The sequence below is a fragment of the Emys orbicularis genome, chromosome 1 (genome assembly GCF_028017835.1).
Source record: "Emys orbicularis isolate rEmyOrb1 chromosome 1, rEmyOrb1.hap1, whole genome shotgun sequence".
NCBI lineage: Eukaryota > Metazoa > Chordata > Testudines > Emydidae > Emys > Emys orbicularis.
The window spans coordinates 337,608,564-337,628,461 of NC_088683.1; the positions used below are offsets into that span (position 1 = coordinate 337,608,564).

At 38.9% G+C, this 19,898-nt stretch overlaps 1 protein-coding gene across 1 annotated transcript in view; it reads left to right on the top strand.

The window, feature by feature from the left end:
• Window positions 1–19,898, top strand: part of TRPC6 (transient receptor potential cation channel subfamily C member 6) — a 169,881-nt gene that overhangs the window by 92,524 nt on the left and 57,459 nt on the right. The window contains exon 2 of the mRNA XM_065412375.1: window positions 19,096–19,870. Coding sequence (XP_065268447.1) covers window positions 19,096–19,870 — 775 coding nt within the window. The remainder of the gene's footprint in view (window positions 1–19,095; window positions 19,871–19,898) is intronic.

The window sequence follows — 19,898 nt, forward strand, 5'->3', positions numbered from 1 at the left end:
TGTTATTTTTCTCTTTTTTTGTTTTGTTTCGCCGAGCACATCTAGTTAAAATGGCGTAAGTTAAATGTGCCTATGATGCGACTCCACTGTATTGGTTGGTATGATAGGCAGTGGTTTTAGTGCAGTATCCTTTGTCATCTTCTTTGTAGGCATTTTATTACGGACATCTTACTAAACCTTCTTACTAAGGAGAGAAGCTGGCAAAGACTACTGGTTCATATAGATTACAGGGATATATCGATAATCCTTTTTGTTACTTGTGAATTGTAGAGATATCCATTTTATCCCTTTTGATGCTGTAAAAGCCACATTTGCCCCTCCATCCCCCTGGGCTGAACTTTCTATGTTGAGAGATGCAGCACAGAATTTGGCTCATGATTCTATCTTGACAATGTACCTTTAATAAACCAATAGTTTCCAGAGATAGAGTATCAAGTCCACGTTGTTCATATATAATAGAAGTTTATTTTGTTTTATCAGGAATTAATTTTAGTACAAGAACCCAGATTTTATTTTAAGTGCTTATTTTTCTAACCAGTGGAAGGACATACAAGGAGAAAAAGCATAATATTTTGAAGACCGAAGGAAGATTTTTTGAGCTATTTTTAAGCTTCTGGATTCATTTTATTTGAAATGTGTAGTAAGATAATAAGGGCCATCTTGTTTGTGTTTGCAGATTTATTAGTAATTTAATAATGCTCTATTTATACCAACATGTTTGTAATATACAACCAGGCCAGTATGTGCTATGCTCATAACATGTCTTGTGATTAGTATGATTGGACAAGACTTTAGATTTATTGTAATGAAATACGTGCCTTTAAAATTAACCTAACATGATTTTAATGCAAACCTCACCATTCACAAATAAAAATGACTTAGAAAGTGGCATTAAGAAAAGTCTTGGGGATTTCAGTGTTGGGTCTGACATTGGCAAGATGGGTACTGCTGCATCAGTCTATGCCTAATGAGTAGATGAATCACAATTTATCACCTCAGATTAGACTGTCAGAGTTGTGCGTCAGACCTTACATTTTCTGTTCTCTGGCTGTAGTAGTCTAGTGATCAGACAGGTACTGAAGCTGGGCAATTGCCTTTGTGTTAAAAATGAGTTTTAAATATTAATAACTTGTGCATGGATGTAGCAATGTGGACCCTATTTGCATGTTTTTACAATATAGGAAAAGACAGTTCTGCAGAGATGTGAAGAAATAATGGAGTCTAGCTCTTCAGATGTTGTATAGACAACAGCTGGGTAAGGTTCTTCTGGCATACATAACAACATCCACACAACAGCCCAGGTTTTCAATAATGAGAACCTAAACTTAGTCTCCTAAATCTTCATCTAAGCACCTAAATGAGTAGCCTAATTTCAAAAGTATTAAGGAGCCAGCAGCTTCTGCTGTGGTCACTGGGATTGAAGCATGTGCTTAAGTGCTTTGCTGAAATAGGGCTCAAGTTGGAAAAAAGATGCAGTCTTAATATGTCCCTAAATCACTCTGGCTCAAGGAATAAATAAATATAGAAAAAAACCTCTTCCCTTCTGCCTGTCTGTCTGTCCTAACTTATCCATCCTGTTTAATCTGCTGTATCTACTTTTTTGTGCAGATGTTGAGTGCCCTAGGCTATGGCCTGGTACAGCTGTTCTTGTCTCCTTTTGCTCATAGGCTAGAATCACAATCTTTTTTTTCCACTTAAAAACTTCAATCAAGCAGATTTTCCTAAACTTTATGGTTCAGTTTCTTCTAAACTTTATGGTTCCGTTTCTTCTGTGCAGGGTCCTGTAGAGACTCTGTGCAGACTCACTTTTCTCATCTGGGAGTTATTCTTCAGATCTTATTTTTTTAACCACATCCCTAGGCTTTCCAAATTATTTTTCTCATTCCTCTGCTTCATATCCCACTGGGGCACTCTGTAACTCAAAGCAGCACCCTGGAATCCCCATACTCACCCCTGTCATATAATTATGATATATTTCATACAAAGCATATCCTATGAAAGATCATGATCTACTGAATTCCATTGTTCTGTCAAAATATGTATATCATTAATGTATATGAAGTTATGAGATGTTGCTGTATGGTTGTTACTGAAATATGTTGTGAGTTTGGGAGCTGCCCACTGCTAGTTCTCTAGTGACAACAAAGGAGGTGAACCACTCCCAGGAGGCAGGTTTCAGAGTGGTTGCCGTGTTAGTCTACATAAGTCTACATCAAAATTAAACCCATTGGTTTCAAGGGACCTACTCTGGATTTGTACCATTGTGACTGAGATCACAATCTGGCCCAATATTTACTAACCTAATTGTCTGTATCATTTTAAATTTATTTTTCAACTGTACAAATATTTTAAAGTGAAGTTAGTGCTCTTGAAAGATTCCAGATTGAGAGCGCTGGCCACAGAAGCCATCTCTATACTTACAGTATATGTACAGCACAGGAGTAGCAGTACAAGCTTCCTCTGACCTGCATGCAGTTATTGTACCCTCCTAGTTGGGAGCCAGTTTATGCCAAATAAAATTTGAATACCTGTCCCCAGAGATCTAGTTTGAAAGCACTACTTCACATACATCATTGTACAGTACTTTCTGGCACTACTAACCTTGGCGAGATTAGAGTCTGTAAATAAGGTGAAAGGGTATATATCCCATTATTAATCTCCTAAAATACACATTCATTCTAAGAACTAACTGATCATTCTTAGAGTCAGTGGTGTACTATCAGGCAAGTCAGCAGCTGTAGCGTATGATGGGTGGTGATGGGAGATATTGTGCCTAGGTAGGGCAGGAGCTCTGCAGTTGTGCACTTACTACATCTCTGTAAAAGGTATGCTGCAAGCTCCAGTCAGTCCTGGCCACTTGGTACTAGCTCAGGTGCACTGAGTGCTATGGTTTCACCCTGAGCCCAGACTTGCCACCTTTGTGGTTTGCAGTATTATTGTCAGTACACACACACACACACTCTCTCTCTCTCTCTCTCTCTTTGCATTCAAGAAGCACAGGCTTTATGATTCTTTACTTGTGAGTGTACTTAGGGAAAGGGCTCTCCCTACCTCAAGCACACTCATAAAGATGGCATCATAATTTGGCCCTCTGGGTTTATATATTTTTCACATACTTAAAAGCTGGCTGACATTTCCTTCTCAGATTATAAATATTTGAAGGTAGGTCAAACATCAGGCCTAACTGACTTTAGCAGAGCTCCTTTAGTACAATATACAATTTAGATAAAACTTTAGACCATAACAAATCATATTAGATGAGGTTATACAAAGGAAAAAGAGTGGCAGGGGAATTTTGGATCCAACTCTGAGATAGTTATTAGTTGAGAGACTTTGCTAAAAAGCTCCTGAGACAAACGTGTAAAGGGGGATGCACAGGATCATTTCACACTCCAAATAGTGTTTGATGCCAGATGTGCATTGCCTCTGCATTGGGGAATAACAGATTCCCTAAAGAAAGAGGATGACTTGGCCCAAATGGGGTGCTTTTAGCACAGCACATTACTAAATTGGATTCTTCCATCCTGACACCTGCTGAAATGAAGGTTGACTCAGGCAAAAAAGTTATCCCAGCCTTTTCAGTAGAAACATTAATACCCAGAAGGTTCCTCAGATGTGAAGCCACCACAGAGATAGCTAGAGATGTGCATTTTAACACAAATCTGGTTGCTAATGGTCCAAATGCAAATATTATCACTGAGGAATATTATATGGATTTGGCACGCCCAGACTCTGGAGGATTTTAGTTGCATAACAAGTTTAGTTGCATAGCCAGGCTACTGCGTACTAAACTGAACAAGCTGAAATGGTAATATCGTAATGTTAAATAAATACATTGCCGTACATTAGTTCTGCTTTCACCAAAAGCATAATGAGTTCATTCGAATGGAGGTCATATATTAATCACTCTTTTTACTTTTTTAAAGTAAAATCATTGTATGGCATGGATGGTGGCAACACAACTTTTCTAGCTCCATATCTGGCTAGTATTTGTATCTTCTGATATATTCTTTCACATAATGCTTGACTCAAGCGTCTTTGGCAACGTCTATACTTTTGACGGTGTGTAGAGTACAGACATTGCACGCCAGCTAGCATGGGTATAAATAGTGTAGATGTGGGACATGGTTTGGTGAGTAGAGTGTCTTATACACCTGACCCTCTCCCCCCCGAACACTTTATACACCCAAGCAGTATCTCCCTCATTTACACTGCTATTTTTAGCCGTGTATCTTACTGCCTTCTCACTGCCAGAGCCTTTCCTTGCTGCAGTGAAGGGCTCCAGCTGCGGGGAGTTGCCAGAGCCTTTCCCATTGCCTTCCCGCTGCCATAGCCTTTCACTGAGATGTGTAGCTACATACCACAGTGGCAAGTATGAAGGCAGCCTGCCTTTCACTGTGGTGCTAGCTACACATGTAGTGCCTGTACTCTACATGCCACTGTAAGTGTAGAGATAGCCTTTGAATCTGTTCAAGGTTGCAGCTGCTCTTGCTGCCTCATGCACTTTTCTCAAACTTTTTTTTGCTCTGTCTGGGCTCAGTCCTATAAGGTCCTCTGAAGTGTTGAGCACCCATCACTTGTCTTAACTTCGGTGGGAATTGAGAGTGCCCAGGACTTCAGTGGAATGTTTGGAACCTTTCCCAACCCTATCCTATAAAAGTACCTTTCTTCTAAACTTTGTGTATATGCGTGCCAGCATGTGTGTGCGTGTGTACGTGTGCTCATGTCTGGACTTTTTTTTACCTTACATTCTCCCTTCTTTTTAGTGAAACTTTCCCCCTCTTAAATAGCTTTATGGCCTCCACCTTCACCCTATTCCTCAGAATGCTATATGCTTCAGCCAGGTAACGCCTTAAGCCTTGATTCAGCAAGGTAGTTAAGCATGTGCCATCTTTAAACATGTGAGTAGCTCTATTGAAGACAATAGTATTATGCGTGTACTCAAATAGTCTGCTGAATCTGGACATTAATCTCCTCTTTTCTAAAGGACTACAGTGGAAAACCGAAAATCTTCTTTCCTAATCTCTCCGTCCAAGTCATAACATTGGAGACAATATAACTCAAGCTGTGCTCTCCTGTACCATTTCTGATTCTTTAAACTCTCTCCTGTAATAAGGCATCCAAAATCATGCATGATATTCCAGGTGTGATCTTGCCAACTCTTTGTAATAAGCCATTATGATCGTTCTAGTTTGTGTTCACAAAAAATGAATCAATAATACATTTCAAGGCTCATCTGGTCACTTGCGTAAGGAGGTGGTTGAGGGTAGGAGGGTTCTTTTGAACTGACGTTATATCAGTTAAGAATCAGGGGGTAGCCGTGTTAGTCTGTATCTACAAAAACAACAAGGAGTCTGGTGGCACCTTAAAGGCTAACAGATTTATTTGGGCATAAGCTTTCGTGAGTAAAAACCTCACTTCTTCGGATGCATAGAGTGAAAGTTACAGATGCAATGCCTGCATCTGTAACTTTCACTCTATGCATCCGAAGAAGTGAGGTTTTTACTCACGAAAGCTTATGCCCAAATAAATCTGTTAGCCTTTAAGGTGCCACCAGACTCCTTGTTGTTTTTGTAGATACAGACTAACATTAATTGATACCTAACAATATTAGACCTCAGGCTGACTTGGTGGTGTGATGGTGTGCAAATTCATTATGACTGCATCTGTAACTTTCACTCTATGCATCCGAAGAAGTGAGGTTTTTACTCACGAAAGCTTATGCCCAAATAAATCTGTTAGCCTTTAAGGTGCCACCAGACTCCTTGTTGTTGTTATATCAGTTAGTTATATATACTTTTGTGGGTTTTATATACCTTTTTACATTTACATTTAGAAGCTGTGATGGGCACATCTTGCAACATGGAATGAAAAAGCTTGTTCCAGAATTTACTATAGTGCAAAATTAATACTGTGCATACAGCTTGACTTCTCCAGAGCCCTGTACCAACATGAACAAATCTGTGGACACGTTCTATTTAGTCTAATGTACTCACTAAACTAGTGTATATGTGCTGTTTTCAGAGGCACTTTGTTTAAAAACAATTCTGACAAGTATTTAATGAGTGGGAAATAACTTGCCCATAGATTTTTGGTGGCTTGGTCATTCTTACTTTCCACAACCAGCAGCCTTTGGGCTCTCCAAACACTCTAGCAATGTGAAAGAACTCTGATCCGCAGCCTGGGAAAATTAGAACTTAGTTCCTGTTTGGCAGTGAATTTGCACACCATCACACCACCAAGTCAGCCTGAGGTCTAATATTGTTAGGTATCAATTAATGAGATTCAGTGGGTCATGAATTTTTTGATAAGAAAGAACATTGTAATTATTGGTAATGTAAATTTAATTGTGCTTCTATTTTAGTTCCCCTGTCTTCATTGTAAGTAAAACAAATGCAAGTTAATCTAAGACCAAAGGCTTGCCACAGTCATAGACTTTCTGGCAGAGGCTATGACATGGGTGGCTCTGTTTTGTTTGCTGATCGAGGATAATGTATAGATGCTTTGTTTTCAGAGTGTTGCATTATGGCCAGATCCTGTGACTCTGACTCTCACATGGACTTCTGGCTGCTTAAAAACTGTAAAATAAGGCCCTGGATAATATTGAGGTAAACATTTCCTACCAAGTGAATATTTATTACAGGTACATAATTAAGTAGACATAATCACTGTTGATTTTGTTTTGCTTGGAGTACCAGATTTAATTACAAAACCAGTTCACACTACAATGGTTGTAAATGATGGCAAATTGGTAAAATAGGGAATTTATTTCATACAGATGAAGTGTATGTGGGAGGGGAAAATAGATTACATTGAAGTCCCAGAACCTCACCACAGCAGTATGTGCTGCCAATATTTTAATGAGGGATTCTCTCAAAACTGTTTCATCTCAGTCTGTGATAAACTCTGTCATCCAGAGGAAAAGCTAGCACAGAGAGAATCTATGTTTTTGATTTCCCATTTAAGGAAATCCCTTTGGGCTAATCACAACCAAAGAAGGAGGAACCACCACTGGGCAAAGAAACTTATTTTAAGTGCCCTTTGCTGGAAATGTTTACACTTGTAAGTCATACTGAGTACATTGGTGGCATAGTAATGCATTGATGTAAGTTCAAGTAGGAACGTGAAATGAAAAGCTTTTTGATAATAATTTCTACTCACCCACCAAGTAGAGAGCCATCAATCCTGCAAAAGGAAGTGGTGCATGTCAATATGAAAATGTAGCCTGGGAAAGCACCAGGAATAGATAATGTACCAGCAGTATTGTTAAAAGCGATTGGTGATTGCGGTATTGATCTCATATGGAAAATTTGCAATAATGTATGGATGACTAGAAATTGGCCAGATGGTTGGACAAAGGGAATAGTTCTGTCCTTACCAAAGAAGGGAAACATAAGAGAGCACAGTAACATTCGTATTATCTTCCTGATATAGCACATGAGCAAAGTTCTGCTCCACATAATTCAGGATCACATGAAGCGAATGATAGAAGCAGAACTACCAGCAGAAGCTGGTTTCAGAGAAAGGTAAGGCATGTGTGATCAAATCACAATCATCTGTCACATCACTGAAAAATGCAGGGAATATAATCACCAACTGATTATGTGTTTCACTGACTATTCAAAAGCCTTCCAGATTGTCTGATGTGACCATCCTTGGAGTATATTGGCTGACATAAGGACTCCAAAGCATCTCATTGAACTCATTGCAAGTCTCTGCCATCAACAACAGACCATAGTGTGAACAGCAACAGGTGACAGTGAGTGGTATTGCATTGGGCAGGGTGTAAGACATTCTGTCCCCAAGCCTTTTAACATGTATGTATAATTTATTATGAGACAAGCCCTAGAAGATTCTGACTAAGTGGATGGAGTTGAGATTTCTGTAGGATTGGATTTCCTCTTTACCAGCCTGAGATACTCTGATGACATGACACTCTCTGCTACAACCACAACCACTGATGCAATGCAATGAATGTTGGAGTCGGTTAAAACAGTTAGTGACTGTCCCTCAATGAGGTGAAAACAAAATGGATGCACATTGACATTATTAACAAAATCAAGATGCAAACGAATATCACAATTAGCAGTCAAGTTGTAGAGGCAGTAAATGAATTCAGTTATCCGGGATCATATATATCTAACCAACGAGGCTGTTCAATAAAATTAAAAGAAGACTAGGAATGGCTCACTCAGCCATAGCCTTCCTTACAAACGTTTGAAAAAAATGTGGCATCTCGATGTGTATGGAGCTTCAACTGGTGAAATTGTAGGAAATTAATACTCCTGACAAGAAGAAAATTAAAGACTTTGAAATGTGGTGTTGGTGAAGACTCTTGGGTATCACCTGTACTGCAAAGAAGATGAATGCTTATATTAGAAATATTATTGGTAAGAAACAGACCCTGCTGTCGGAACTCAACAGGTGCAAACTTATGTACCTTAGTCACATAAGGCATAGAGTTGAAAATAACGTCAAGAAAGATATTATGGAAGGAATGGTGGTGGGCCATCATAGCAGGGGCCGACCAGTGAGAAGATGGATAAATATGTGGCAGGTCACATGAAGGTCAGCTGCTGAGTGCTCAAAGATAGCAATGAATCTAGAAAGCTTCTGAAAATTCTGCTACGATGTCACCAATATTCAGACATGAAAAAATGGATTTTAGTCACTTAATTATCAAGTACAAATTGTAAGTATAAATAAATATAATGGTTGTGAGAATGATATAATTTAAAAACGTTTAAATTTATATGCAGTTTAGTTACAATCTTTGGGCCCAACAAGTTTCCAGTGCCTGTTGATTTCACTAAGAATGGTTGCCCTTGCAACAATGCATAGAATACAACTTCGTTATGTGTGTCTTCTTCCATAAAACTGTGTCAAAACATTTAATTCAGAGTCACATTCTCTGCTGACGTAAATGGGCACAGGTCTGAGGGGTTTGATGGGAGTTTCATTTACACCGAAAGAGAACAGTAACATAAAGGAGGATAGAAAAGGGATGTAATTAAGGTGAGATTTGGGAAGGGCCATCATGAACCTCACCACTTTCCGCTCCAAGTGTAATGCACATTTCTTTGACCTTGCCTTGGCTAATATAAACAGTTATATTTGTTTAAAAACAAAAACCTACCCAAACACTGCACTGGCACACACGTCTCTCTCTGGGAAGAGGATTAGAGAATAAACAAAACATGACAGATGTTAGTCATGTTGCTTAACGTTCTACCAGAAGGCCCTCGGATACTATGGTTATGAGCATGGTATAAAAACCTATATTGAATAGAGGAGGCAGAGATACAGACAGCCATTCCAGATGGCGGACAGTGCAGAGTGGAGAGTACTCACACCATCAATAGCAACTGGGTGTGGAAGGACTGAGAGTATGCCAGTGAGAGAGAAAAGGAGGGAGCAAGGAGAGGGAGTAGAGAGAAACTAGTCCATGACGTTGGTTGGGGCAAAACAATGAAGAGTTTCAAAAACAAGGACAATTTTGAACTGGAGTGTGAAGTGATTGTTGAGCCAATGCATTTTCTGAAGAGTTTGTATTGGCTAGAAGGCAGTGAACACATCCTGGAGTTTAAGGAGCTTGCAATAGTCAAAGTGAGAGGAGAGGAAGGTGTAGGCCAGGATTTCAGCAAAGGGTAGACGCATGGCTGTGGGAGATGCAGGCATGTGCTTGTTTTAATGATTATCTTGCCAAACCTTTCCTTTGCCAAAAATAAGAAATGGATTAAGATCCACACATAACAGATACTGGTCACATCGCTCAGGACTTCACTCTGCTGTCATTGAAGTCAATTACAAAACTCCGATTGTGTAAATGGTCACAGCTCTGTTGGCTTCAGTGGAGCAGGGTCAGTCCCATAATGTGCTATTGGAAGGAGTTCATAGACCACAGTGTGTTTAAGAACCTGACTGGAATATAATAGAGCTTTTACTTTAATTACATTAAATCATATTACAGAGGTTAAATTTGTGTTACTCTGGGTTAGTCCATGTTACAGCTTACTATAGCTATCAGATTTTAATTGAAAGTACTATGATTTTTTATGAACGCTAAAAAGAAATATATTTAATCTGGATATTAAACCTTTTGTTAACTTTTGTCACATTTGATTTACATTTGATTCAAAACCACTTATTAAAGGGAAGCAGAGCAACAGATATTCTTTGGCTGCATAAAATAGAGCACACAGTTTGTTCGTCCTAGCAACTAAATTGCATTGTTGACATTTCAAATGGGGATGGATGATTTCATTTCTTTTTACTCCAGCATGTTTCACTGTGTGGAATCAGAGCTGCAATATTTCTCCAAAAGTGAAAAAAGTAGGAAAATGAGGTGCGTGAAATAAATTGTTGGTTATTTCATCTGAAAGAAATCCAAAAGATGCAGGGCACAGCTAGGGCTGCTTGTAACTGTAATATACACTGAGAAGTGTATTTATTTGACATTTTGTAGTGGAATAATTTTTCAAGTTACTTGTATAGAAACATTTATTCTGCTGTAAAGCATAATGCAAAATGATTAAATGCAGCCAGAGCCATATTATGTTTAGATGTAAACTCATTGAAAGCAATCTGGTTTATTAGTAATGTATAAATCTGAGCAACGGATCTGAAATTTGTAAGAAAGCATACTATAATATACATCCTTTATTTATCTGTGTCCCAGTTTTTGTGCATTTGTAATGTGTTGAATGTTGTGTTTGTATATTTTTTGAAACTGACATCAATACTCAAAAAAAAAAAAAGAGACTTTACCATGTCAAATTAGTTAGCACAAAAATGTTTAGGATAACTGAATTATTTTCTACAACAAATAGATTTTTAAAACAATTTATTGCATTCAAAATTGCCGTGGAAAATATCCTCTTTCCTCTATGACCCTTAAGTAAAAATGCTATTTTTTACAAAAAGCATTTCCTAATCTTATTACTTTTTTAAACAGTCATCCCATTTAATGCTTTTAACTTGTGCTTGCATATCTGAATTATACTCAAGGATGGAGAAACAAGAAGAAGAGAAAATAGGATGAAAGAAAGAATATGATTTCTTTAAAAATCTTTTTTTTTTTCAACAAAATTTTCATCACAGCCCCAGTCTGATCAACTTTTACTTGTTTTTTTAATTACACATTTTTTCATGGTTTTGAAATGCTGTAGCAAAAAGAAAGAGGACAGGGAAGGTTCTCTTTACATCAGTCCAGCAATCCAGTGCAGATTATTTTATTTCTCTAAATGTCTCTTAAAATGTAAAATGGCAAATGAAATTTAATGTGGATAAATGTAAAGTAATGCACATTGGAAAAAATAACCCCAACTATACATACAATATGATGGGGGCTAATTTAGCTACAACAAGTCAGGAAAAAGATCTTGGAGTCATCGTGGATAGTTCTCTGAAGATGTCCGTGCAGTGTGCAGAGGCGGTCAAAAAAGCAAACAGGATGTTAGGGAATCATTAAAAAGGGGATAGAGAATAAGACTGAGAATATATTATTGCCCTTATATAAATCGATAGTACGCCCACATCTCGAATACTGCGTACAGATGTGGTCTCCTCATCTAAAAAAAGATATACTGGCACTAGAAAAGGTTCAGAAAAGGGCAACTAAAATGATTAGGGGTTTGGAACGGGTCCCATATGAGGAGAGATTAAAGAGGCTAGGACTCTTCAGCTTGGAAAAGAGGAGACTAAGGGGGGATATGATAGAGATATATAAAATCATGAGTGATGTGGAGAAAGTGGATAAGGAAAACTTATTTACTTATTCCCATAATACAAGAACTAGGGGTCACCAAATGAAATTAATAGGCAGCAGGTTTAAAACAAATACTAGGAAGTTCTTCTTCACGCAGCGCACAGTCAACTTGTGGAACTCCTTACCTGAGGAGGTTGTGAAGGCTAGGACTATAACAGCATTTAAAAGAGAACTGGATAAATTCATGGTGGTTAAGTCCATTAATGGCTATTAGCCAGGATGGGTAAGGAATGGTGTCCCTAGCCTCTGTTTGTCAGAGGATGGAGATGGATGGCAGGAGAGAGATCACTTGATCATTGCCTGTTGGTCCACTCCCTCTGGGGCACCTGGCATTGGCCACTGTCGGTAGACAGGATACTGGGCTAGATGGACCTTTGGTCTGACCCAGTACGGCCGTTCTTATGTTCTTATGTTGTGGTAGTTAATCATTTAATGAATTTGAATATGATTACACTTGTAAATAGACTTACAAATAGTACAGTACTGTCATTTTTCATATTTTTGATATATATGTTTATACATTTATTTTCTCTCCCTGGACTGAAATGAAGATTTATTACTGCACTTTAGAGGCAGTTAAAGTTGCATCAATCATAACTCTAAAACCACAGATCACATCCAAGTAAGTTCATGAGAGACACATGTGGACAAGATGTATAATACACTATTAGGATTATGTTACAACTCTAACTCCTTTAATTATAAAAAGTTTGATTTCCTCTGAGCATTAAAAAATATTTAGATTCAAGGACACTGGATCCTACTAGAGTGTGCAAAGTGGCAATATTTACAAATAAAGGAAGAGAAGACATTTTTCACTTGCTCCCCAAACAAAGCATCACTAAATTAATTTTGTAGAAGAATATTCATAGGGACGTGGGTACAATTGGTTGAAAATATTTTTTCAAAATGTTGTGTCTGTTCCATCTATGACCTTCCTTTGTCAGTAGAACTGTAGGGCTTAAGCCACGGAGGACTGACCAAAGCCTTTCACAACAGGACTGATTTCATCCTTGACGCTTTATTTAATTCTCAGTATGAACCATGAAAAAATTATCACTAACAATGATAAATATAATTTTTTGCAATGATCAGCAAAGATTTAGTTTAGGAGAAAAGAAACCTTAATAAGGAACTTGAGGTGAAGATGCAATTGTTTATTATGGAGCCACAAAAGGAGATTGGTTTGGATATTATGTTGAAAAACAAGTAGGCAAAGGATGACAGAAACATCTTCACTTTCACAGCAGGCACATCTTCTAAAGCATGTCTTTAACTGCCCATAGTAAATATCACTGTTGAACATGTGCTTGGGAACCTGAAAAGACCCACAGTATCCAGGTACATTTTTTCTTCCATGCAAAATGTTCAAATCTTCTCTATTTAATTCTTTTAAATTTGTACAACCACACACTTCAGTAAAACAGTGAATGCAGGCCTACATAATAAAATGTCTCACAGTGCAGGGCAACTGCACATATATTTCCTGTCTGTGGTACAGCAAGGGCACCTATTCTAGGCTCCAGACTCCTTGCCAGAGACCTGCATTTCTCTCCCTTCTAACCAGGGTATTTCCAAGCTGAACACTTTCCTGACTATACTGTGACCTCCCCAGCAAAAGACAGACTGCTAAGAAGGCCTGCTTCGCTTCTTTCTTCAGAGATTACACAATGTAATTGCCAGAGTTAAGTTGCCACACAGCACTTTCTAAGCAAGCACATTATTCTTAAGGTGAAAGCATTACAGAGAAAACATTAAAAACAATAAAAGAACCTGTGCATATGCTAATAAGCTTAACAGAGATAATCCCATAACTCCAACAAGGGTTCTGGTTGGTGCGTAGTCCTTCAAACCCCCAATATAGGGTTTTTTCCTGTGGTCACCAGTTCATAACAGCTTTTACTTAGAACTAGCTCTCAACTCTGATAGAGCGTCGGTGGGCCAAAGACCTTCCAACCCTTTCCAAAGATTCAAGTCCCCTTAGACCAGAGGTCCTGTCCATTTGCTAGATTGGAAAGAAGACCCTGAGTCAGTTTTAACTCAAGTTATTTAACTACAGTTAATTTAAACTGTAGGTCCCTGGAGATTCCAGTTTGAACTAGTAAATATAAGCCTCTCTCCAACTGGTACTAGCTCTCTGGAGGTGTTACAACCTGAGTGAATTTGCCTAACCACCCGCACTGTTCTTAATTCCTGGAGGGCTATGGTCCCCCTCCTCCATAGAAATACATACAATCCCTCAATAGATTCATAGACTCTAGGACTCCAGGACTGGAAGGGACCTCAAGAGGTCATCGAGTCCAGTCCCCTTACTTAAATAGTACATAGACATTTTCATTTTTAATACAACAAACTCTTAAAATATTTAAACTTAGTTCAATAAGGTTTAACTTAATTCAATAAGGGTTGTCTAGGATATTGCAGGTTATTTTCATATTGACCACAGTTCTGTCGATAATAATGACTAGAGGATAACTGGCTTGTGGTAATACTGCTGAAAAGGATCTAGGGAGATGTAGCGGATCACAAATTGAATATGAGTCAACAATGTGATGTCATTGCGAAAAAGACTATTATGATTCTGGGGTGTTTAAATATAAGTTTTGTATGTAAGACATAGAATGTGATTGTCCTGCTCCACTTGGCACTGTTGAGGCCTCAGCAGGAGTGTTGTGTCTAGTTCTGGGTGCCAGACTTTAAGAAATATATTGAAAAATTGGAGCGAGTCCAGAGGAAAGCAACGAAAGTGATAAAAGCTTTAGAAAACCTGACTCATGATGAAAGGGTAACAAAACTGGACATGTTTAGCCTTGAGAAAAGAAGACGGGGAGGAACCTGATAAGTCTTCAAATATGTTAAGGTCTGTTATAAAGAGGATAGTGGTCATTTGTTCTCCAGGTCCACTGAAGGTAGGACAAGAAGTAATCTGTAGTAAGGGGTATTTAGGTTAGATACTAGAAGCAATGTTCTAACTATAAGGATAGTTAATATTGGAATAAGCTTTCAAGGGAGGTTGTGGAATCCACGTCATTGGAGGTTTTCAACAGCAGGTTGGACAAACACCTGTCAGGAATGGTGTAGGTTTACTTGGTCCTGTCTCTGCATCGGGGGCTAAACTTGATGATCTCTTGAGGTCCTTTCCTGCCCTACATGTCTATAATTCTGTGACTTTACAAGAATAAAATATTACTTAATCAATTATGTGTTCATAAACTCACAGTTTCAGAGAATACATTTGCAAATGAAATTGACACTCGATGACTGGAATTTTCCTCCTCCTCAGTCTTACCATCTCCTTCATCTAAATCTGAGTAATCCCAACTACTGTCTTGCCCTAACCCTGTCATTGCCCCTTTAACCCAATTATTAACAATGATTTTATTATCGGCAGAGCTGGTAGTGCCATCTATAGTTAAAGTTCACCCAAACTTTCCATGATAAGAACCTGTTTTCATTTACTTATACATTTGCCAAAGTTTAACTGTTTGAGCTGAAATCTTCTATGCCAGGTGTCTGCCTCAGGCTGAATTGTTTTTGGAAAATTTAAGCTAAATGGGATCACCCATTTTTGAGAATTATTTTAAGGGAAAATAGGTTAGTTTTTAGATGTTTAAAATATTCTTACAACAAAATCGCTAATGTTTCCATCCTTTGGAGTAGGGACTTGACATTTTGCAGTGGAATGCCCTGGAGTCAAGGATGTGCCTTTTGCTGTCACCTTGAAAATTTGCTCAAATTTGGCTAAGGTATAAATCTCTGAAAAATCTCAGTTTGCACATGCTCAGTAGAGCTATATTAGAGTGTGGCAGCTAAACTCTTCAAAGATTCCGTCTGAGTTTCCACACACACTCCTTCCCTGGAGCTGCAGGGGCTGAGCAGTTACCAGTGGTGGCTGTAGTGCTGGGCACAGGAACTGCAAGCAGGGAGACTGACTCCTGTGCTCTCAGTGCTCTTGCTGTTAGAGGCTGGGCAGTGTGGAAGTAGAAGAATGCAGCAAGGTGAGGAATGGGGCTGGAGGGAAAGGGAGAATAGGAGCCAAGGGGCAGATAGAGCAGAAGCCCTCCCCTGCTGTCCTCTTTTACATCTCTTTGCTCTTCCTTATCTTTAACCTATCTATCTTTCCCCAACTCCGGCTCTTTCTTTCCAGCCTTACAAGTATGCCTTTGGGTTCCTTATCCTGAAAAAAACATCTCTTTCCAACTGCCAATGTATCTGCCTCCTCCCCTTGTCTCTTAAAATTCTGGAATTTGCTATCAATTCCCTCTGTCTAGATTTTCTCCTTTCCAACCATCTCTTTGGCTTTCTCTGCTCCTGTTGCTTCCAAGGTCACTAAAATACACCAAGCAAATCCAAGGCATATGTTGGAGTTTCATCTTACACCTTGCTCTCCTGGCTTCTCTTACCTTTTTCATCATTTTAAGTGGTTCCTCTCTCTGTTGTCCCGTGGTAATCTGAATTCTCTCAACCTTTGCCCCTTGTCTCTCTGTTCTCTCTCAAGGCAATCTCATCCATTCTCATGGTTTCAGCTACCACTCATATCTGCATCATTCACAGTTCTACCTCTCTACTCTTGACCCCTCACCCCCTTTGCCCAGGCTTGCATATCTGACCTACAGTTGTTTCTCAAAGGTCTCCTTGGATGTGCTGCTGCTCATAGCATTTCTAAATTAAATCTTTCGTCTCTCCACGTGCCCCATTTCAACATTCTCTACTACAGTTGGCAACCCCACATCCTTCTTTCCCTTAGGCTCACAGTCTCAGGTGCTATAGAAGTCAAATGTTATTTTTGTTTTTCTTATTATTATTCTTATTTCCATTGCCTCCTCTCATCCTTCTCCACCAATATGTATGTTCTTGCCAAATTCTGTAACTTCTTCCTGATTCTATGATTTCTCAAACATCTGTCTTTTCCTGGGTGAGAATTTTTTTCCCTTGAAAAAAATCAACAAAAACAAGAAATTGTTTTCACTGATTTTTTTTCTTTGATTTTGTATGTGGGTGCGTGAGGGGGGGTGCTGAAGAAATGAAAAATATGGCATCAAACCCACAACATTTTCATTGTCAAGTGGAGGGGGGGTTGAAAACCTGAAAAAATTAGTTAAAAATGGATGATTCTCACAAGAGTTTCCATTTAGATAAAAAAGCCATTTTCTGTCAAACAAATTTTCAATGGAAAATGTTCAACCTGCAATCGAGGTTAAACTTTTATTTAACACTAAGATTAATAACTCTGTTTTCTCCATTGTGCCTGAACCCATTGTCCATGTTGCCCATGTAGAGCCATAAGGGGAATTCTAACTCTCTTTTCCCCTTGTTTGAGCACATATTCATAGCCCTAAACCTCATCAATAATCTTATAATCGGACTCCTTTCTTTGTATTTTTTAGGTAATGGCCAGTGTCATGGTCTCTAGTTATAACATATTAATAGCTACAAGTACATTACACCACTCTGTGGCTATGTTTTGGAAAACTGTTCTATCTATAGACTGGTGACATGGGCAAGTTGGAAGAAAAACAATACTAGAAAAGATTTCTTCTTCTGGACAAGGTTGGTCGATAGAGAAGCTTTATAGGAATTGTAGTTACATAAATGGTCTGTGTCTTTTTCCTCCCCTTTTGTGATAATGTTTTCATTTCTAGTTTAAGAGGTGAGATTTATATTTTCCAAGTCTTGTTTAACATCTGAGTTTATGTTCATGAGTAAGCAATATCTCAAGAATATTGTATATATTGCTTTGTTGCAACCTGCAGTATTTTATGAAAATGTGTAAGAAAGGAATAAGTGCCATTGAGCTACAACTGGGGGAAAAAAGAAAAGAAAAAGGCAGAAAATTGTAGTGGATGTTGGATACTAGCGATGTAATTCTAGAAGGCCAAATCAATTTGAAAATGAGTTTCTGCGGGGGGTTAAAAGCTTAGTTTTCCCAGATTACATATTATTCTCTTTTCTTGTTAATGAAAATGGGATATATTTTGTACTGAGAAATCACTGCAAAAATAGAGTTGTTCTCAACAAATGCAGTATAGCCAACCCCAAGTGTTCAAAATGTTTCACTTCACGTTTCAGTAGTCAAGACAAGAGAGAGTGCCAAGCAGTGGACTAAGGTTTTAACAGTGGGAATAGAAGAAAAGGTACAGATTTTAGAGCTGTTAAAAAGGAAGAGGTGGCAAGATTTCATGGCAGCCTGAGTGTTGGAGAAATGATTATGACATCAAGTCTGCGAGCCAGAATAATTGAGAGAATGGTGAAGGAAGGAAGTGGCAAGGTTTAACGGAGGGGGAGATCACATGTTCAGTTTCTACCAGGTTCAGGTTGAATTGGCAACTGGACATTCCAGACTAGATGTCAGAGAAATGGCTGCAGATAATAAAAATAATAATAAATACCGAGCTCTTATTTAGTGTTTTGAATCAGTAGAACTCAAAGCAAGAGTGAATGGACGGAAGAAATCAGAGCAAAGAGATTAGGGAATTATTCATGTAGTAGTAACTGAAGGAATGGGAGCAGATGAAGTCAGTCAGCACTGGATTGACGCAATATACTATACACATATTAACATGGGGCCTTTGTGCCCCAGCCCTGCTTAGGGTGTTAATCTCAAGGGTTTCCACATACACAAGTTGTCAGCTGTGCTGATAAGGGTCCACCATCACTCCTCATGTGCCTCCTCTGGTTCCTGAATCACCACTCCTTGTCTACAGGTGGACTGCAATCTATTTAACCAGGGATGTGAGGTCTCAGTATGTGCAAATTATTTTGATGTTACCTACTTCACTGATTTTCTGGACCAACCATTCATATATGAGACAAATGTGGGACAAAGAATGATGAGTCTCAGTCCTGTAAAATGATGAGATGTTTGCCTGTTATCTGTAGAATTAAAGCAAATAATGGAAAGTACTGGAAAGAAAGACCATGGTTCCCAAGCTGGAGTAACTACGCTGTCTTTATAGTTGTTACTCCAGATTTACACTGGTGTAACTGAGAGCAGAATTTGGTTAAGTTTCTCTTTCTAAATTCAGATGTGATAACTGTGGGTGAGGTAAGGTAAAGAAGTGGGGTCTTGAGATAGGAGTAAACTATGGGATCCTCCACTGAAGCAGAGCGTAATAAAGGTATCCATTCCAGACCTGTATGGCTATAATGATTATCCAGTGCAACAAAGTAAGCTTTATGGTCTCACTTCTGCATTAAAAAGTGCACAGCAGATAACTGATGGGGATTTTTTTTTAGTATTAAGATTTATGTGTCCTCCCAAAGGGTAGGTTAAAAATGCACATCATTTTGCATATGAAAGCATTAATGATATCTCTCTTTCCATTCAGTCGAGGTACTGAGAATAGGCTAGCACTTCGACGACAGACCATACTCCGGGAGAAGGGCAGAAGGCTGGCCAATCGAGGACCAGCGTACATGTTTAATGATCGTTCCACAAGCCTCTCTCTTGATGAGGAGCGTTTTTTGGATGCAGCAGAATATGGGAATATTCCCGTGATTCGTAAAATGCTGGAAGAGTGTACTTCACTAAATGTGAACTGTGTGGACTACATGGGGCAGAATGCTTTGCAGCTTGCAGTCGCCAATGAGCATCTGGAGATTATAGAACTTTTACTGAAGAAGGAGAACCTCTCCCGGGTTGGGGATGCCTTGCTCTTGGCTATTAGTAAAGGTTATATTCGGATAGTGGAAGCCATCCTAAATCATCCTGCATTCGCTGAAGGCAAGAGACTTGCATTAAGTCCCAGCCAATCAGAATTCCAGCATGATGACTTTTATGCATACGATGAGGATGGAACCCGGTTCTCCCATGATGTTACCCCAATCATTCTGGCTGCTCACTGCCATGAATATGAAATTGTCCACACCCTTCTGAGAAAAGGTGCTCGCATTGAAAGGCCACATGACTATTTCTGCAAATGCAGTGAGTGCAGTGAGAAGCAAAAACATGACTCTTTCAGCCATTCTAGGTCCAGAATCAATGCCTACAAAGGTCTGGCGAGCCCTGCTTACCTCTCCTTATCCAGTGAAGACCCGGTAATGACTGCCTTAGAACTTAGCAATGAGCTGGCTGTGCTTGCAAACATTGAAAAAGAATTCAAGGTAAGTGTATGGTCAACAGATTCTGATT